Below are 21,452 nucleotides of genomic sequence, written 5' to 3'. Positions count from 1 at the left end.
AAAAGGGACTTTGACCCTCTCTATGGATTACTAGAAGTAATCATGAGCGGTTAATGGCACTGATGGGGAGATACAAGCAACAGAGGAGACCCTCCAAGGCATAAGAAATAGTAGGACTGAATTTCTGCTAGCTGCAGATGGCCTTAAGGAAGCACAATATGTCCAAGCAAAGCTCACCAGCCCGATCAAATATTTGATGTGTATCTTTCCAATCCAGCGCTCTCATTGGCGTAGAGTTATATTTCTCATCCAAAATTTGGATGAGAATCTTCTTCTCAAAACTGGAGATGCATTTTTGTTGCTTTACCTACACTGTTCCCCCAACAATGCCATATTCTCTGATACTCTAGGCCTTTATATCTTATTTCACCTGACCCTAATGCCATTGTCCACTTATCAAAACTCTACTCACACTGAAGGATATTAAATGACATCACTTCCAAGAAACCTTTTCTGATCAAAATGGACCATCCCCAATTAAAATCAACATCCCTCCTTCCTCATTTGCAACCTATTAAAGTAGTTATTTCATTTTGTATGTCGTGACTAGTTGCTGGCATACTTATATTGCCCATTAGCTTCGACACTCCTGGAATTCAGATTGTCTCATTTATCTGTGTGTATCCCACAAGGTCTACATGTATCTCCTACACATAAGTTATAAAGAAGTTATGTAGTTGCTATATGAGCACAATACTGAGAGATAGGATAAACTAGAATATCCTCCTCGTAGTTCCAATCCTATCAAGGGGAAACTTGGAATCCAAAGAATCTGATCGAAGGCTGAGCCACCTCTCGGACAGCTGGTGTGGTGGTTCAAGTCTTCCAGCCAGGCCCAGTGAAGAAACAAATGTTTCTTGGCACAAAAAAACAGCGGGTTCCATTTTTCTGAAAAAAGTAAGAAAAAAATAACAGGAGAAATATCTTTTCTTCGATGTGAGTTTGGACTGCTGTCCTAGACAAGAAGCAGTGCCTGCACTGGTGAAGTGTGATTACTTGCTAGGCAACCATCGGGGAAATTGATTGCCATTCTCTCTGTGGGGAAACTGATTCGAATAGCTACTTTCACCCTCATTCAGGGTCCTGGAGCCTGTCCATCCCCTGCCCCAAAGAACACCTTGTCAGAGCCTGAGGACCTCAAGTTTGCAAGATCCAAAAAGGTTTCTCGGAACAGAGCCTCCTCTTTCTCATGTGGAAGTAATTTCCCCTCTTTCTCATGTGGAAGGAATTTTCCCCAGAGAGAGGATGGGCCCTTTAATGGGGCAGGGAAAGACAGAGGGAAGATAAGACAGAAGGTTTGATCTACAGAAGATATCTTCCCTTGAAAGCTCAAGTTGGGAAGGGCTTTTCCTTAGATGGGATAAGGGAATATCTTGCATAGAGCCAGACCCAGTGTCTCTCTCACACTGCCCTACCATCCCAAGATCTGACACTCCCGTGGGAAAAAAACAATAACAACAACAAAACACTTCACATACTTTCATTGAGGCTCTGTTTGGTCACATAGAGACTGGCAGTCCAAGCGGTCAGGCAGAGACAGAGCTGAAGGATTTACTTTACTAGGAGTGGCCATACCTGGTTAATGGCAATGATGAGGAGACCCACCATCTACAGAAACAAAGAATATGATGAAGCATAGAGATGGTCACACTGGATTGCCAGACTGTACCCATGTTAGCAGAGAATATCCAAAAAACAAATAGGAGTGGCCTCATCATTCTCTGGTAATGAGTAATAGGGACTCTGATAAGGGAAATTTTCCTTTGGACTCTCATGGTTGGGGGCTTAGGGTGGGTTTAGTAGAGATTTAGGGTACCATAGGTGGACTCTTTGCTGAAATAAATCATTTGCATAGGGAGAGAAAGCAAAAAAATATAGACAGAGGCCATATTGAAGAAAGCATTAAAGGCTATCTGATCTCCCTTTCCCAGATGGCGAATGTCAGGGTATTGCTCCCCAGTTGAGTCAAATTTGTCAGAGGACATCATTGGCTGCACTGTATGGAGGTGAATTCCAGAAGTGTCTTTTGGGAAGAAGCTCAATCCAAAGCCAAGCAGGTATCCAAACTCACTATCAGTCTGAAGGGGCCAGACAACAAGAAATCTGGTGATGAGACACGGGACAGAAGGTTTGAAGTGCCAGGTAGGAGGATCCTCTGAACCAAAGCACATACTTGGCTTTTTCTAGTGAGCCCGGGGCGCTGGCATCAGTTAGGGAGAAAACTCTTAATAGTATTGACTTAGCCTAAAAAAAAATACTTGCCTGGGGAATTTGGATTTTACTTATTAGCAATGGAGAGTCATTGCAATGATTGTGTTGTGTTTTGCTTTTCTTTAGCAGGGCAATGAATGAGAAAATTAATTTGAGGGGAATCATTCGGGAAACAATATACAGAATGGATTGGAGGATAGAAGAAATTGAGATTGAAATTGCATGAGATGATATGGTGACAATGAGACTAGAAAGAAATGGACATATGTGTGAGAAAATACGAACGAAGAATCAGCAGGACTTGGTATCTGACTGAATGTGAAGACTAGAGAAAGATAAGTTCCAAAGATGACTCAGGTTTCAAATCTAAGTGAAGAGAAATATGTTGGCACCGATCAGGAGTAAGAGTACTTGGACCTTCTATTATCTCTCCTTCAAGTTTTCCCTAAGCATATTTTGGTGGAAATAGCTCATTTTGTGGAAGTTGATAAACTAAAAATATTTGAAGCAGAGAAATAATGTGAGCAGAGAAAGAGAAAGAATAAAACTTTTTCCCGATTACAAAATTCTTCCAACTAGATAGGGAAGATAATATAAGCAGAACCCAACAAAGATATCATAAATTCAAGCCAAATATTCTTTAAATATTGTTCTACATGTGTTTAAGAGGGTTGGGGATAAACAGATTTTTTATTAACAAAAGTTATATACTTCTTTATGTTCAAAAGAATTGATTTATTACATGACCTGAATGTAGCATAACATTTTCACTTTTCACAGTTTTCCACCACCCTGTCAATAACATCAATCAAATTTTGTTTTGCTGAACCCATTGGAATTTGCTTAGTTTGGAAAATAACACTGTTCCAATTTCAATCAGCTTTCAGTTACAGAATCTTAACTGGCCCAGAAGATATCCAACACTGTTCTATTTGATTTTTCCATATCACAATATTCTGCACAAGAAACTTTTTCAGAAGCAAGAGAAAGACACATTCATTTAGGGATTTTGTCCTATAGCCTAAAGTCAAGACTAAAAAAAATTGGTCAAAAGATCTCGTTTTTCTATATTTCTCTCTCTCTTTCTCTCTCTCTCTTCAGTTCTGTTTTGCAGTTTTTTGAAGTAGGAGACTTCTTGGGTGTCCTATTAAGGGTTCAAAATTTAGACAATGAAACAGATCACTTGTTGCCAGTAAACAGCACCATGCCTTACCATATTTGGTGTCATAATTTTAGCTGGTTGAGACTTCAAGAGACCATCGGTTGATCTCACGGTTGGCATCCAACTTACGATTGCAGTGTGCCACGTGCACTTATATGTTGCAAGATACTCACCGGTGATTGTTTGATATTTCTACTTAAGAACACCAAAGGAGTAGGACAATTTACATTTAGCCTATTATACAAGGAGTTATTTAATTAATCAGCATGATATTCCCCATTTGTTCCAGTGCATCCACGTGAACTCTTATAGCCTAGAGTCCCAAGATAGTCAACAAGCTAATTACCTTTTAAACCAGCTCTGAGTTTAAAATAATTCCTTTTGTGGGAAATCCTGTAGGATTCAATAACTAAACAGTTATTTGGTTTGTTTCAGAGAATGTTGTTATGAACTCATTTGAAAATGTGGCCATTTCGCTACCTGTGAGGCCTTCAGTCACTAGCTGGGCTGAAGGTGTACCTTTTTTTCTGTTCTATAATGACATGCTTAGCTTTACATGGATAATACCAATGTCTTCTCCCTGTTCCTAAGAAACCGCAGTTATAATTCAATGAATCTTATAGTCCGTGATATTAGGAAATCCATAAAATGCAGACATTAAGAAATTTCACTTGGAAAACAATGTTCTAGTGCATTAGTTCTCTAGAGCTGTAACAAAGTGCCAGACTTAGTGGCTTAAACAACAGAAGTTTATTTTCTCAAAATTCCAGAGGCCAGAAGTTCGAAATCAAAGTGTCAGCAGGGTTGATGCCTTCTGCGGGTTGTGAAGGAAGGATCCGTTCCAGGCCTCTCTCTTTGGCTTGAAGACAGGCATCTTCTCCCCGCGTCTTTACATCATCTTCCCTCTGTATGTATCTCTGTGTCTAAATTTCCTCCTCTTCTAAGGACACCACTCATATTGGATTAGGGCCCATCCATAGGACCTCATTTTAATTTAATTACCTCTTTAAAGGCCCTATCTCCAAATATGGTTACATTCCAAAGTACTAGGGGGGGTTAAAACTTTAACATATAAATTTTTAGGGGGACACAATTCACCCCATAACATCTGGAGATGAGGTTTTATGGATCTTAAATCTTTAGCCCCTATTTGAATCAGTGCAGGCTACTGGCTTTCAGGCAAAGTAAGTCCCAAATGTGTCCCCAAGACCACACTAGCACTGCCTGACATGCGCCCTGGGCTCTTTCTTCTACTTCTTTTACTTCAGCTCCAGCTTTCTCACATCTGCTCCTCACAAGGCTGCTAGGAGAAGGCTCACTGGGGCCACCAGCCTATGGGATCTCCAGAGTCTTTGTCCAGGGTGCAGGGTCTGCTCCCACAGCTGCCAGTCCTTGCTGTGTCTCAGCCGTGCTCCCAACCACATTGTCATCTGGAGTCCTGAGGCAGCTCTGCTTGTACTTAAAATCTCACAGAGTCTTCTTGACTAACTCACTCAGCTCCAGCCTCCAACCCCTCACTGCACAGAGGACACCAAACCAGTCCACGGGATTTGGAGGAGAGATTTCCCTCTGCCTTTTCCAGCCTTGTCTTCCCTCCACCTCAGCCTGTCCATCCTACAAAATGTCCTTTCTCCAATCACATTTCCAACATAGGAACTTTAATCCTGAAGAATGGAAACAACCAACTCTGGAATATGAACTACATGGTGAGGTTGGGCAGTGTGGGCAGGTGGGTGATGATGTGCTGTGTGGGTGATGAGGAGGTATGTAGTGTGTTTGTATGTATAGAAGGTATTGGTTATTCTAGCACAGAATTTGATTTTTTTATATCAGCTTTCTGAATGATCAGCCTGTAGCCATCTACAGATATGGTAAGATAGAGTCATAGATCTTAAATAAAGAGTTATAAGAAATCTTAGAGATACTTTTTGTAGGCTCTTTATAGTTTAAGTGAAAAAACTGGGGCACAGAAATACTAAGTGACCAAGGTCACATAATAGTTCATAAAAGATTAAATTTTATAAGTCTGAAAGCTAACATGCATAATGATCTGATACAACGAATTATAACTGTGTAAAGAGTTTCATGTGAAAGCGCTTTGGAGTGTAAGCCCAGTTCACAACATCTCCCTAAAATATACCCCCCACCTAAGCTGGCTAAATCTCCACGTCCCTTTCCACAGTTGGTTGGACTGGAGTGGACGCCTGACCCAGGCTAAGCCAAGCAGAGTCCCTTCCCTGGGAATTTGGAATTGGACTGGGAGATAGAGAGCAGCAATCTGCGTGACCCTGCGACAAGGTCAGTTTCCCCACTGTCCAGTAGTATCCAAGTACGGGTGCAGTGGCATCGTTTCCCCGCTACCACTAGCCCCCTCTGGGGTCAGGGCCCACCCTCGGTGGTGGAAGGCTTAGGAATGTCTTGCTCTGTTGAAAAGCTTGATTGTCCACATGGGCAGATTGGATGGGGATCTTCTAATTCCTGAGTCCAGGCGACCTGCTTCTGCTGGATGGGCCAAGGTGAGGTGATGTTCTGGCTGCTGTCAGTGAAAGGGCCTCTACAGGTAGCAAAACAACAAAGCCCAGCTAATTGTGGCTCCTTGGTACAAAGGACCAAGGCCAGTGTGAGCTCACTCCAGTGGTGACCTATGATCTGCAGACCTGCTTGGGCTCCCCATTTGGCTCCCAGCCCTGGTGAGTAAGGTGCTCATGGTCTCTCTAGGCCTACTCTGTCTCCATCCACATGGCTCCCCCAAGGTCCTGGTCCCTTATCTCAGGCTCTACTGACCTCCTCTCCCTTCTCTCTGGGGAGGAGGTAGTTATAGTCAGGGTTTTCTTCCAGCCTCTTTCCAATGTATTATTGTTAGGACATAAATTCTGTGCCCTGCTTCCTTCAAGGCCTGTCCTTTCAATTCTCACAATCTTTTTTTTTCTCTCGACAAAACCCACTTCATTCAGGTCAAAGGCCTTGGCTTCTATGCATGAGTAGGGGTAGGGAATATCAGGAAATCTCTGTACCTTCCCATCAATTTTCCTGTGAATCTTAAACTGCTCTAAAAAAATAAAGTCTTGGAGGGGCCAGCCTGGTGGCGTAGCGGTTAAGTGCGCGCACTGCACTGCTGGCGGCCTGGGCTCGGATCCTAGACGTGCACCAATGCACTGCTTGTCAAGCCATGCTGTGGCAGCATCCCACATAAAAAGTGGAGGAAGATGGGCATGGATATTAGTCCAGGGCCAGTCTTCCTCAGCAAAAAGAGGAGGATTGGCATGGATGTTAGCTCAGGGCTGATCTTCCTCACAAAAAAAATAAAAAAGTTAAAAAAATAAAGTCTTGGGTGGTGTAGTGGTTAAGTTTGCGCACTCCGCTTAGGCAGCTGAGGGTTCACAGGTTTGGATCCTGGACGAGGACCTACGCACCACTTATCAAGCCACGCTGTGGCAGGTGTCCCACATAAAAAGCAGAGGAAGATGGGCACAGATGTTAACCCAGGGCCGATGTTCCTCAGCAAAAATAAATAAATAAAGTAAATGAATCTTACTAAAAAAAAAAGCTTTGGCTTCCAGAACTATTGTTTCTGATAGACTCCTACAAAAGAGCCGACTTTGTAAATCAAAAAAAAGCAAGCATTGACCGTTTCTTCATTTTTGCCTACCTACTGGAACCTTGGAACCTTCTTAATTCTCTTTTAGTCAGTGTGAATGGCTCTGGGGGAGCAGAAGGAAGTACAAAACAGAAACACACATACAAATTCATATTTCAAGAAATCACCTCGCTAAGTGGGTAAACTCACTATCGTTGGCTGTCATATTCCACCTTATGAATTTGGGAACAGGTAAAAGCCAGTCGGTTGGGATAATAATGAAGTGGACTCACAAAGAGAAGCAAAGGAGACACTGGAGAGAGGACTGTGTGGGTTCCTGATACTTTTTAGGTTCCCAGTTTTTGCCCAACTAGAGCTGCCTTTTTTTCCTCATATCCTTAAACATCACCATATTTCTAAAATAAATTTCTAATTTTTCTTAAGCTAGCTCAAGTGAACTTATATATTTAGCAATCAAAACAGTGCTAATGAATACAGTTTTATAGTTTCAAAGCTAATCTACATTTTTTCAACTGTCTTTAAAAAAACACTATAGAGATTAGCGTTAATAGGCGGTTAAATGGTCCTATAACTTTTATTATGAAAATCTGTATGATTTATTGCAACTCTGTAGATTACACTTTCTTGAGGAAGATTTCAGGATGTGGTTGCAACATAAAATCTTAAGTGTTGGTACCCATCTGGAAAGAGATATGGACAAGATAACAGACTAGCTCCCCCACACTAACTGGTAGTTGCTAGGCTATGGACCTCTTCTCCAGATAAAGGCTCTCCCTCTGAGTGTGGAGGAGTAGCAGGAACAGACTGGTCCTTGGGAGCAAGCGTCAGTGCTCCATCCTCACTCGCTACCAGACGCTCCTGATGTTGACTCCCTTGCCTTGATTTGAGGTCTGCCGTATGCTGGGGATGCAAGTCATTTCCTTTCCCTATTATTTGACCTCTGCCGAACATTCTCCTTTTAGGGAACCTGTGCAAGCACCCTTCTCAGGAATTTTGCTCCCAAAGCTCCTACTAAGCAGACAGTGATGTGACTCAACTTCTCACAGCTCACTGGAATGTATTCCTGCCTTAGGCTGGAGCAATCAAATTCTCCCAGGGAATTTGGAACTGGGCTTTCGAGACTCTAGTCAGTCTTGGTTGGGGTCTGGACAGAAAGTCATTGTTGGGCTGCACCGGGCGGCCATGAGCATCCTGAAGTAGACACTGCTGTCTGACAGATAAAGCCGACCGGCAGAGGGAAGAGGAAACCAGGAAGCATTCAGCTTCTCTGAGAAGCGGGAGAGAATAACCTTCCCTTCTGAATTCCCAACTTCTTGGGCTCTGGTTCTTCCTGAGACTGCGCTGACTTCCTACCTGGGATTCCTTGAGAGGTCCTTGTATTCTTTCAGAAAACTTCCCTGTGTGCTTAAACTGACTTGAATGGACTCTATTGTAGTCAACCAAAGGCTCACTGTAGGGGTCAGTCATTACATAGTTGATACAGTATGTAGCCTGTCACCTGTTCACCTGATTCTCAAAATAGGTAATATCAAAGAAAAAGAACAAAATCCAAGTTTATTTCTTCTCTTTCCATGTATCTTTTCAAGCAAAGAGATATTTCAATTTCTTGAATTTGCTTTTTAGTATGAACAGAGATTTAAGAACTTGTTTTACAAAGGGCCATTTTATTTTAGTTGTAGGCCTAGATGTAAGAGACAAAATTTATCTATGCTTAAAATATGAGATGATAGATTTAAGAGTTCCCATTTCAAACAGTACTGAGGCTGTAAGATCCTTTTCCTCACAAATTTCAACTGTGTGATGACCTTGTGCCAGAAATCTGCTACCATCTGTAGGATTCAAGTTGAACTCTAAGGACTGAAAAACTGACTGAATATGGAATGCCATCTTCATCCAAAATAGATACAGACAGCTTGGTTGTAGCTTTGTTAGATGATTTAATCTAGAAGAGATCAATGAGGTTAGGGCTTTTTAACCTGGAGTCCATTACATATTGAGTGAGGCTGCGAGTCCACTGAAATGTATGCAAAGGTTGAGGCTGGTGTGCATTATGAAGACAGGATCAATATGCTTCATCAGGTTATCAAAAGGGCATGTGAGCAGCTGGCCCGGTGGCGTAGTGGTTGGTTTGTGCGCTCCACTGCTGTGGCCCAGTGTTCGCAGGTTGGGATCCCGGGCACAGACCTACCACCACTCGTCAAACCATGCTGTGGTGGCATCTCATATGCAAAGTAGAAGAGGATGGGCACGGATGTTAGTCCAGGGCTGATCTTTCTCACCAAAAAAAAAAGGGCACGTGACACAAAAAGTTAACAACCAGTGAAAGCCCAACCTCTTTTTACATTTGTGGAAATTAAGGCACAGCAAAGATGTGACCTGATAAGTCACACACAAAGACAATGGCAGAACCAGGGACTGGAACCCAGGTTCCTGAACCTTAGTCAAGTTTCCTTTGCTGCATGACTGCACCTCCTGAGTGCTCAAATAGGTAAGACGGTATCTGTACCTCCTCAAAGACTCTATTTTAGAGCACCGTTTGTCTTTTATAGGCCGTAATCCCATCACGATCCTGGATTTGGAGAGCATCTCTTATGATTCCTATCTTACAAATGAGAAAACTGAAGGTCAAAAAGCTTTAAAGACTTGCCTAAAAGACTCGTCACCTGAAGATAAAATAAGTTATAAAATGGACACTTGTGGACCCCCAGTCCTTTGATCTGAGGTGCATGGCTTTGAGCTGCCAAAGTGGACTTCTCTGGGTAAGGGAAATGCAGCTATAGATACGGAGATATAAAGTGACTTGGTGGTGGCAGTCAAATAAATGGTAGATGAGCCAGGACTCAAATTCATGTTTCCTGAATTTTCTCTACCCACGAATAGTAAAAAGGTTTTTGTTTGTTTGTTTATCTGTTTGTCTGGAGAAGTAATAAACATCTCACCTGATGGAGAGGTGGGGTGAAGGAGAAAGAGCACTGGACTAGAGACAGGGTCGGGGTCTTGCCCTGGCTCTGCTACTTGTGGGCTGTGAGACCTTTAATAAGTCACTTAACAGCGGGGCCCGGGGGAATTGGCATGTGATCCCCACATTCAACACTTTCAGTAGAAAAGCTTCCTTCGATTCTTCCATCAGCATGTGTGTATCACCGCCCACGCGATAACATCGACCTCATTAGAATTCTGCTGCCCCATCTGCAGTCAAACAAATATAAAATGGACACCGTGGGAGAGATTTTGAGAGAATGAAGTGAATTTAAAAGCTGCTTTTATTAGTTGAAAACAGCAAATTACAAAGAATGAGGCCAATTAGTCTAATTTCCTTAACTCAGAGGTTTTCATAAAAGTTAATTACAATGTACTTTAGCTCAAGAATAGTGGATGGTAGGCTACTAAAATTTTAATTTTTGTAGCTCTTTACTTCCCATTCCAAGGTTGAGTTTGGGTGGGTCCTATCTTCCCAAACCCCCAGGATGCAGTTGGGCACATACTCCTTTTCAGGCTCTGTTATTAATACATTCACTCCCTTCGGTGGCAGAAGCAAAGAGCAGATGTATCAAGTTTGCTTTCACAAAATCAAAGTCATCAAAATTCATCATTCCTGTGAGATCAGGGAGGAAATGTTTAGGCTGAATTACAGCTATTAGAGTGTTCTATTCATAACTCAAAGCTGCCCTTAGCATGAGGAAAACAAGTACATTCTAGAGGCTAAAACATATTTCAAATCTTTTAAAAAATATATTTATTGGTGAATTGTTACTGTTTTCTTCTAAACATTCTCTTCATTCTTGATTTTTACTACCTATTTTTGAAGCTATAAAAACTGCAAATAAGCAGTAATAAAATAAATGCAGTGTTTTAAACAAAGAAACACAAGATTATTATAAACAGCCAGATGTTTGTGATAGTGGCCTGTTATCGTGGGTCAAGAATCATTACTATTTTACAGTTAAAAGGTCATTTTACTGAAATATATAGAAAAACAAAGAAAACAAAGAAAAACAAAACCAACAAACAAAGAAAAACACAGACCGAATGTTTTCTTTTACACAGATCTGTTCTGCTGTAAAGTTTGGTGTCCCAATCAGTTGTACGGGATTCTACTTCCGCCTTTTGAGATGTCGACTGTGACGGGATGGGACGGGTTCTAGGTGCACTGAACACTGGCTTGCATAGTGAGCTTGGATGTGTCAAATAGCCTTAAGTAAATCTGTCTCACCTTCTGTGATGAAGGAGGGATGTGGTGTTTATCAAGGAATAGGCAACCCTTAGATTTGAATAAAAGATGCCTTATTTCAAGTCTGTTACTAATTTCTATACTTTCTGTTTACTTTTATAAGTATGTTGTGTTTTACTTTAGCAAATTGCACTAAACAATAGCATCAATTATTCTTCCCAATTGCCCATTTGGTAGCACTCTGTTAAAGGTTAACAATGACCTACTTAATAATCAAATCCAGCAGCCTGTCCTCATCCTAGTTGACTCTTGTCTAATTTGACATTCCTGATGACCTCTACTCCGTGGCTTCCAGAATGTCACTCTCTTTCTCAGTTCCTCTCTCTCTGACTGCTCTTTCCTAGTATCTTTGGTGGCTCTCGTTGTTCCACCTGCTCCATATGAGTTAATATTTCCCAGGAGTCTATCTTTAACTGTCTTCTATTTTTATCCTCTCTCATTCACTCCTATGGCTTCAACTACCATTTATGAGGCATCAATTACTCCCTAATCTATGACCCTAGTCTTGACACGAGCTCCAGACTTTCCTAAGCTCCAGACTTTTGTTTCCAAGTAAATCGTAAATAGCTCCTCTAAGATAAACTGAAGGCCTCACAAACTCGACATGTCAAACAGAGCTCTTGCCCACCTCGCTGTAGAAGGCAGCCTCCAAGAGAGGCCGAAATGATACCCATTTCCTGGTGTTCACGCCCTTGAGTGAAGGCAGAGAGTGGGTCTGGGAGATGGGCACAGTTTGTGATTCTTTCTCTTATTCTTTGCATTCGTTCAGAATAATGTTATTTTATGTCATAAATGTTTCAAGTTCAGGAATCGTACCTTAATTTGTTCTTATAGTCACCTTGTCCTTAGGCGTGCCTAAAAAATGTTAATGATGATCATTTTTGTTGTATTTAGAAAAATCCTTGAGTTTTTAAAAAATGTTTTAACAAAACAACACATGATTTCTCTGTCTTAAAAAAAGACCCTCAACTTAAGAAAAAAAGTACTATATATATATATATATATTTCATTTTGAATTTATCCCAACCATCAGTGCCTATGCTGCTTCTTCCTCAACCCTTCCTTAATGGTCTCACTGGAGCCCTCACATCGGCCCACATTAAGGAGCTGGAGGCAACCTATATTTTTTAAATGCACAGTCTGATTTTCCTTCCTCATTAAGGGCAGAAACAAAAACAGAAGCCAATTATCGCCTGCAAACTAATTCCTTCTCTAGGTATCAATGAGTTCCTAAATCTTTTGTGCAATTTTCCTCTTTTCATAAAATGAGGAAAATAATGCCAAATTTGCTGGTTTGTGAAAAGGATTAACTGGCTCACAACTGTAATGATGAAGATAGCTTTGCAAGCTTTAAGTAAAGGTGTTATTTCTAGAATTTTTCCACTCAGTTCAGGAAAAGAGAATAGACTAGATTTCACAATTAGCTTTTTCCCTTTGTAATTAATAAACAATTTGTGGGTGAAATTTGAAGATGCAAATGAAGTTGAGTGAACCGTGGTTCGAAATCTAGCTAATTTATTTTCTTCACTGAATCCTTCCTTCCTCTCCTCCCTCAAAACAACATACGTCTACAAAGCACACCTTAACCTTTTATCATGGGATTATTTAAGGTTATTAATGGATTATCAGTTTATCTGGAAATAACTTTGCTCTTGGTGGAGTCTCTCTTGGAAAATGACTTCAAATTCTCAAAAATCCTTAATTCCAGCTTGGACCTTTTACATTATCTTTGGTTCGATATCTCTTGCTGCCTCTATGGCAGCCCGACTCACATATACCAACAACCCCAACACTGGATGTGTCTGAAGCAAAATATTATTGAACACCAGACTCTCTTTGCTTCCTAAATTCTGTTTTGGAAAGTGGTGCTACTACTCCCTCCTTTTCCCAGGGTCACAAGCGTGGATAGTTTTCATCCAATTGGTCAATATGTTTCTTTCTCATGAGCCAGACATTTACTTTAGTCAGTTATCAAGTCTTGCCACTTCATCATCAACAATTGTTGTCTTCCTCTACTAGACAGCAAGTGTCCCTCAAAAGCAGGGATGATGTCTTATGATCTGTGTATCCCCAGTTCCTAACATTGTGCCTGGATATTTTTAAGCAGGTGGCTTACCAAATGTTTGCTGAATGAGTGAATTATTGAATGACTGTATAGCCTTCGTTCTTGTTTTCCTTGGTTCTTATTCTCACTGCTGGAGTTCACTTTGACCATCTGAACGCTGGACACTGCAACAGCATCCTGGTCACTCCTTCCACGCGTCAGAGCCAGAATCAAGCTCTTTGGGGGCTCCTTGGATCATCTCATATTAAAGATCCAATTTGTATTACTTTGTCCTTATGGTCCAAACATTTTTAGACTGTTTCACTTTCCTCCTCAAAAGCTTCATATTCCTTCCCAAATTAAATGAGAACTTTGCATGAGTTTCAAAAAATTCCATTCAGTGGGCATTCTTTTTTCTAGATGATTCATCTCTAATTTTTATTTGAATTCTCTGCTCTAGGCCATTAGATTTCCCAATGGTATCTGAATGTGACTTTTCTGATCCCCCATCTGGGCCTTTCACATGTGCTGGTCCCAAAGCAATGTGCCGTCCTTTCACTTCTCTGCTTAAATACCTGCCTTCAGAATGGCTTGATATTTACTTCCTTTAGGAAGCTTCTGCTGGAATCTAGACACTACTGACAACTAACCAGCTGATTAAGACTCACATGTAGCCTAGTTATTTCTATATATGTATAAAGTTAAGCTTTATCTGCATTTTAAAGTGTTTACTGTGTTAGAATGTAAAATGTTTACACAGTGCAGGCCACTCAGTTCAAAGGAAATTTGACGGGATAGAGTGCACCCGGACTTTGGCATCAAACAAGTGGACTGGCCCAAGTTGCAATGTACCTAATCTCAAGACCTCCGTTTTTTCTCATCTGCAAAATGGGGGTGATAATCATGACCTCCTGGAGTTGCAGAGAATTAAATGTACAGCAGTTGGCCCAGTGGCTAGGAAATGGTAAATATGATATATGGCACCACGTACTAGAATTACCACTGGACTACAAGTATAAGCCTGAGTTTTAGACCATTTGCTTTACAGAGCAGAACTAGTTCCTGTCTTTTTAATGAGGGAGCATAGAAGAAAGTGACTTATTTCTCCTGCAAACTATCATATACATGCTTAAAGTCTTGGGAAATGAGATCCTTATCTCTTCTCACTTTTAAATATTACAGTATGTTAATTTTTTTCTTTTTTGCTTAAATTAGGTGAACTTGAATTGATTTCACCTTGAAATGTTAATTTTTTTTAAAAAAGTGTAAATTGCCGTTTAATACCCTAAGAATTGGAGTTAAGTACCTAGCTATATCTGTGATGTCTGTCTCATTATACAAGCTGTCTTCTCATTGATAAAAATCAGAGAGATATGTCCACCTTGAGAGTTGGCCAATGCATGCAAAAGAAATTCACTCAATCAATATATGGGCATGTTCTGATGATAGAATCACTGGCTGAAGTCAGAAAGGAAAAGGATGTAATATTTTAACTGTTGATGGACAACATCCTTACACTATGTTGTCAGTGACTTGAGAGTGGAAAGAGTCTAATTTTTTTTTTTTTTTTTTTGAAACATAACTAAAATGAGACTCTGGAGGGCCTACAGTGTGAGAATATGCTACCAATGAAATCACTGTCTTCTGGGAAGGATAATAACTGGCAGGGTATGGGGCTAGACCCCAGATGTTTGGTTTAACAGTTCACAATTGAGCATGGTAGATAGTCTCAGAAAATTATAAAATGCCTCTGCTGAGCCAGTTACCGGTAAGATTCCACCTACGTATGCACTACTTAACTATCGGCCTACATACTTGAGCCTAAGTAATCTGTCAGCAGAGCGTGTCTGTGACAATAAGAGAATGGCCTTGCTTGCTTAGGATTGTGTGTGGGTGCTGAACATGGCACTTTAAACATAAATTTATGAGGTGCAAACTTTTAATGCAAAGATGACTCATAAGGTTTCAGAATGTGTAAATATGAAGCACAATCTAACTTATACCGTCATCGGTGCTCACCCACAGCAAAACTAGCCTAGGTGATTACCAAGTTGTTTGGACTACCAGGAAATTCAGAAAATTTGCCACTCTTAATAAGTTGACGAGAAAAATTCTTGGCTTGATTTTAACATTTGTGTGCACTACCATCTTGAACCAGGGTTATATGTACTTGATCTGCATTTTACAACACTATGTTTGATGACAGCATTCACTTAACTCTATTTCTCTGAGATTGTGAAGAACTCAATTCTCTTGAGACGTTACATTAGAAAACTTAGACAGCAATTGCATAAAAAAGTAAAAAAAATTAAATACAGGTAATTTCTCACTTAAGTGTCTGGAATCAGGCAATAAGACGACGGAAAAAGGATCATAACTAAATAGTTCATATGGATGTTGAAATAAAACTAAGATTGGTATTTTATTGGATTCATTTCCAATGTTCCTTGTTTCTGAGAGTTTTATCCAATTGCTACAAAAATGTCATGAAGATTTCCTTTAATTGAAGGTAAACTGGTAAAGACTAGACCTTTAACATTATTGGAGTGACAATTTGGAGGCAGATTATTTAGCTGTCAGAAGAATAACCTTGGAAATTGTGACCAAATAGACACAACCAGGAGACACAGAACTGAACACGATGTTGCTTTAATACCTAAAAATTTTGTGGCCCTTAAAAGACAGGAAGAATATGAAAGAATAAAGAAATAATGGAGCTAAATTAACCAATTTCGTAAGTGGAACCAATCATTATTCATGGTTCCTTTAAAAGTGATTGTGAAAATTTGCTAACCTTATGGATAGAAAAAGATTTGTAAGTTGAATTTAAAAACTTAAAGTTTTTGGATTCTAACTTGAATAAGTTGGTTATAACCTTAAAAAATAAATTTGATTAGCTTTGCACACAAAAAATAAAAACACCTTCAAGATGATGATTATTATTTTTTTTTAATTTTCATACGTCAGTAGAAACAAAGCCAGAGAAGAGGTTTTAAAGCTTTAACCTTGCATACTCAAAAAGTAAAACGCTAGCCCTAGCATTTAGCTTTTGATCACTTCTGCGTAAAATACAAATCATCTTACAGGGTCACTAAGGAAATAGTTAACAGTAAGGTTTTTGAGATTAAACATATTTACAATAAAAATAAATTTCTGGACATTGGATCATTCTTTTAACTCTGGAGGCCCACTTGAGACTCTCACTTAGGAGGACACCCACAGATAATAATGAATAAATAAGCTTGGATTCCCTGAAACACCCACTACCCATGCACACAGCTGGACCATAAGGTGGTTTTTAGTTAAACAGCAGCTACCATATTTGGTCATATGCTTCAAGCTGTTAGAAACACAACACATTTGTTTGATTCTAACTTCAGCTCTTTACTAACTGAATTCATTTCCTATAAGAGACAGACCTCCTAGTTTCATTAGGTTAATACTTTGGTTGACTTTCTTTTGAAGACTCTGCTGTCTTAGGCGAAGTCACAGCAAAATGGGTATTGTGTCAGTAATACTTCAACATTTGAGCAGCCAACTGAGCAGACCATATGTTAGGAAATTCCTTGCCTGCTTATTAGGTTTTAAGTCTTAAATACCATCAACTGTAATTGTAAAGGTACACTAGATGCTAGTAGCCTCATAATCACCAAATCCTAAAGCTTTTACCCAAGTGGTTTTACTAATTAAAGACAGGTAAAAGCACATTTTTCCGTCTTTTGACAGGTTCAGTGGTGGGACTGTGAAAAGAATTATCATCCCGGCAAGCAGATGTAACCGATATTCAAAATAAAACTGTTATAACTTGAAGTGGCCTCAGAGTGAAATGCACTACCACTATGGCTTTATGTCACATCTCACTTCTTTCTGTTAAGAGACCCTGGCTAATCTAAGTCTCACTCACTAACTCTGCTTTCTCTCACCTGTAAGGTGCCTACTCCCATAACACCTTCTGAACACAGAACACACCTAAATGTTAGCTCCTTATTCATCCCAAGTCTGTAACACACTCAGCTTTGTATTTTATCTGAGTGGGATTAGTTTCCATTCAACTAGGCCTTGGGGTCCCCAAGGGCAGGGAGCAGGTCTTACATTTCTCCCGTGGCCTCCACCCTCACCCCAGCACCTAGCACAGTGCAGACGCATTGAAACTCTGCATTCATCTACAACACTCGTCAATTACAACTTCGCTGCAAGGCTTTTTGCTAGTTCTCTACCACAGGTTAGCTCAATTTCATATAATTAGCCTGTAATACTGAGGCCAAATCACATTAACACTTTTACAAATATTAGTATAAGTGCTAAATCTTAACGTTCCTCTTTTTAATTTAGTTGGTTAGATATGGTGGGTAGTTTTTTAAATGTCTTTGTAAGCTTCCCATAAGTGAGAACAATGTAAACCAAACTTTCTCTGCCAGAGTCAACTGAATACCTATTTGCCAAATAACTTTCTGGAAATAAAGATAGCTGACAATAATATTTAGTCTTAAGACATAAGCCCCTGGCCCCTAACACCCAGGCCCAGCCCAAATAATCAGGAGGGGAGGCAGAGTAGGCTAATATTACCTACTGCGGAAAGTGCTAGGCAGAAAGTTCTATAAACGTCAACGTGTGAGGCACAGAAAATCTTTATTGCCACAGGAAGCAAGTGTACTCGTCCCACCTCACCAACAGCTCTAAGAGTCACAGAAACACAGACTTCACATAATAAAGTACAACACAGACTTGGGGAGAAATGGTCCCTTGGACTATATTGGCTGTAATACTGAGGTAACCAATTGACCTTATTCAGTGAAAATACCTCTAATACAACGAAAAAAATCAACTAGTTATAACATCCAATTCATATATACAATTCAAATAAAAATATATATTATTTGTTTCAATGTATAGCAAGTTTAATACATTAGTGTTTACAAAATAAAAACTATATTCTACTGAAAATTTTCTTGTGCTTCCGCTTTATCACTACGCTCGAAAGACCAGAAAAGTATGATATTTAAGGAAACTTATTCATGGATTTAAAGATGCAGTTTGTGGGGCTATGAAAGATGGATAAATATTAGTTGGAAGATTACTGCATCTTTAAAAATTGTTGCTTATTAAAATCCATAAACTCGAACTCGAAGACAATTAAAAAAACCCACAAAATTTCTCAAAATAGATTAGAATACAGGAAACGTTTCATGAAACTACTGAGATACTAACCAGTTCTATGGCTAATATTAAAAACTCAACAATCTATTTAAATCGTACTCATACTATTTCTACACACAGGGAACGATACAACCACAATAATCAACCTCAAGCTAGCAACAAAGTTGCAAGGTCCATAGAAAGCTTCTTCAGTGGGCAAAACACTATGGTACAATTAAAACATTTAGGAAGGGAAAAAGCCTTTTAATAGTATAAAAGTTGTTTACTGGTGTTTCTACTGTAAAGCTTTTCTACAAATCGAAATGAAAAGCAATTATATATGTGACAGTGATCAGAGACTACAGTGCAGACATTTCATCTAACATTTGGCTGATGAATTTTAGTATAACAGATTATGACAATATTTTTTACACAGTTATGACCTAAAGCAGAACTGAAAACAAAAAAACACATATTCCAAGTCAATACGCTCTTCTTGGCAATATCTGGGTTTAGATGAATCTGGAAGGAAGTAGGTAAAACTGTCAAATATCTTTTCCTCTTAAACCAACAGAAAAAATTAAATTGGTACAAGTGGTATTTGTTTTTTTTTTTTTTTTACTACGGATTACAATGTGAAATTCACATAAGTATACAAGTACGTTATTAACATTTAAGCACACCCCCATATATATGCACACAGCCCATTAATTAAATAGGGGGAATCAATACATACTTTCAAGTTAAAATGGGAATTTTTAGAAAAAATTGCATTCACAAATCTGAAAGGTGTACAAAAATGAAACTGTAAAATAAATAAAGAATATAGGTGTCAACTAAACCGTGACAGAAATACGCCTGCACATGTGGATGCAGTGATTGCCCACACTTGTGATGGTCTGGGTGGGAAGACATTCCCCAGGGAGAGCCACCTAGTTCCTCTGACTCTGGTACGTAGAGAAGAATTTCTGGATATAAAATGGTACCAACTCCATTACATATTATAGCCTTGCTAACAGTCACCATCCTGATCACATTTAGCGTTAACCTCCTAAATCTTAATCTATTGAACACATTCTGAAACAGCAACATTTAAGTCAAGCTTTTACACATCAGTCTACTTGTTTCAAGTTCTCTAAGTAATATTTTTTGTTTTACTTCCTATTTTTGTGACATCTTAAGTAGCTATCATATAATGCAATCTGGGTCAACTAGGTAAAAGAGATTTTCTCTGATGCTCATCTTTTTAACTTTACTCCAATATTTATTAATTGTGTAAACGTGCCTGATTAAGCCAGTAAAAATGACATTTTACTACTAAAAATGACATATTTCTTATTAAACAAAATCAGTGTTATCAAATATTAAATCCACAATATCGTCCTTCGTTTGAGTATTTGCTTTCCATTTTTCCAAAGTCACTGCAACCTTGCCAATAACTACATCACTTAAACTTTCTTTTTTATGACTGAAAAGATTCTAAACTCTGACACATAATAATATTTATGCTAAATACACTTAAAGTAGACAACGAAATTTCAAGTAAAATAAACTATATCCACATCTATTCGACCGAACAGGTCCCAACATCTAGATTTTACTTCTATAAATTACACAAATACATTGTACATTCTTAAATAACGAATGCTTACAATATTAATTTGTAAGCCTTTCCACATAAAACGATTTACACAGGAATGTGAATAGATCAATATTTCTGTTACAGATTGCAACATTCTCTCAATTTTCTCTTTTGTGGCTGTTCTGTCTTCTTGGTTTCCACAGACCACTGTATCTGTCCTGATGCTTTGGCTATGAAATCTGTTTGAGCTGAATGAGGCAACATTGGTTATTAAGGCTTATTTCTATGATGGAGCATTATCCTTAAATCTGATGCCATTTCCAGAGAACAGTGGGAGAATCACAGCTATCTTGAATCTTCAGGCTCTGTTTTGATGACTTTCTTTTCTAACGTAAAAGCTGAGTGAGGGTAGTCTTTTAAAATCCCAAGGCTCTCTGCATAAAAATAGAAACAAAAAGTCTGTTGATACTTTAAATCAACGGATCACAAAAAACCAACTCAAACAAACTGATAAAACAAACCCCCAAATTCCAAAGCAAACAGTACCAACTATTCATGATTCTGCAATTCCATATAAAAAATTTTATGTTTATAGAATTGCAGTTAAGAGCTTGGATTCTGGATTTAAATTCCATCTCTGCCAATTACTAGCTGTATACACCTCTGGGCAAGTTACAGCCTCTCTAAGCCTTACTGTCTTCATCTACAAAATGGAAAGAGTATCCATATAGGGTGGTGTGAGAGTCAAATCATGAAATGCAAATAAAGCACTTAGCATATAGAACATATCAATTTTTGGGGCCGGCCCCATGGTTTAGCGCTTAAGTGCGTGCGTTCTGTTACTGGCAGCCCGGGTTTGGATCCCGGGCGCGCACTGACGCACCACTTGTCCGGCCATGCTGAGGCGGCGTCCCACAAACAGCAACTAGAAGGATGTGCAACTATGACATACAACTATATACTGGGGCTTTGGGGAAGAAAAAAAGGAGGAGGATGGGCAATAGATGTTAGCTCAGCGCCGGTCTTCCTGAGCAAAAAAGAGGATTAGCATGGATGTTAGCTCAGGGCCGATCTCCCTCACAAAAAAAAAAAAAAGAACATATCAATTTTTATTTAATGCTTGGCCCAATATGACAAATAAAATACATAAAACCGGTCACTCATATACAACAAAATTACTGGCTAAAATATTTACTATCAATGAAGAAATGAGACAGAAAAACATCTTCCATGTTTAAACAAGGAACTATTTTTAAAAGTTTCTCTAGCCATGGAACATTACAGTGGGAGAAACAGGGACAAAAGAATGAAGACTCTCCTTTCATGAGGAGTCAATCCTTGAAGTTACGTGTGTATTGTTAGTTCAATCTCACACAAACACTACAGAATGACAATAAAATGTAATATTCCCGTGAAGTACTAATACTGGGGGTTACATATACACACACATACACACACACGTGTGCTTACATATACACACACACTCTG

General features: G+C 39.3%; 1 protein-coding gene across 1 annotated transcript in view; it reads right to left on the bottom strand.

Annotated features, from left to right (window-relative positions):
- Window positions 1-17,858: 17,858 nt before the first annotated feature.
- Window positions 17,859-21,452, bottom strand: part of NAB1 (NGFI-A binding protein 1) — a 42,795-nt gene continuing 39,201 nt past the window's right edge. The window contains exon 8 of the mRNA XM_058549444.1: window positions 17,859-20,398. Within this exon, the coding sequence (XP_058405427.1) occupies window positions 20,310-20,398 (89 nt within the window). The 3' untranslated portion in view covers window positions 17,859-20,309. The remainder of the gene's footprint in view (window positions 20,399-21,452) is intronic.

Source organism: Diceros bicornis, chromosome 10 (assembly GCF_020826845.1).
Source record: "Diceros bicornis minor isolate mBicDic1 chromosome 10, mDicBic1.mat.cur, whole genome shotgun sequence".
Classification (NCBI taxonomy): domain Eukaryota; kingdom Metazoa; phylum Chordata; class Mammalia; order Perissodactyla; family Rhinocerotidae; genus Diceros; species Diceros bicornis.
The sequence above is the reverse complement of the archived record's forward strand: the minus strand, read 5'-3'. Positions and strand labels throughout refer to the sequence as shown.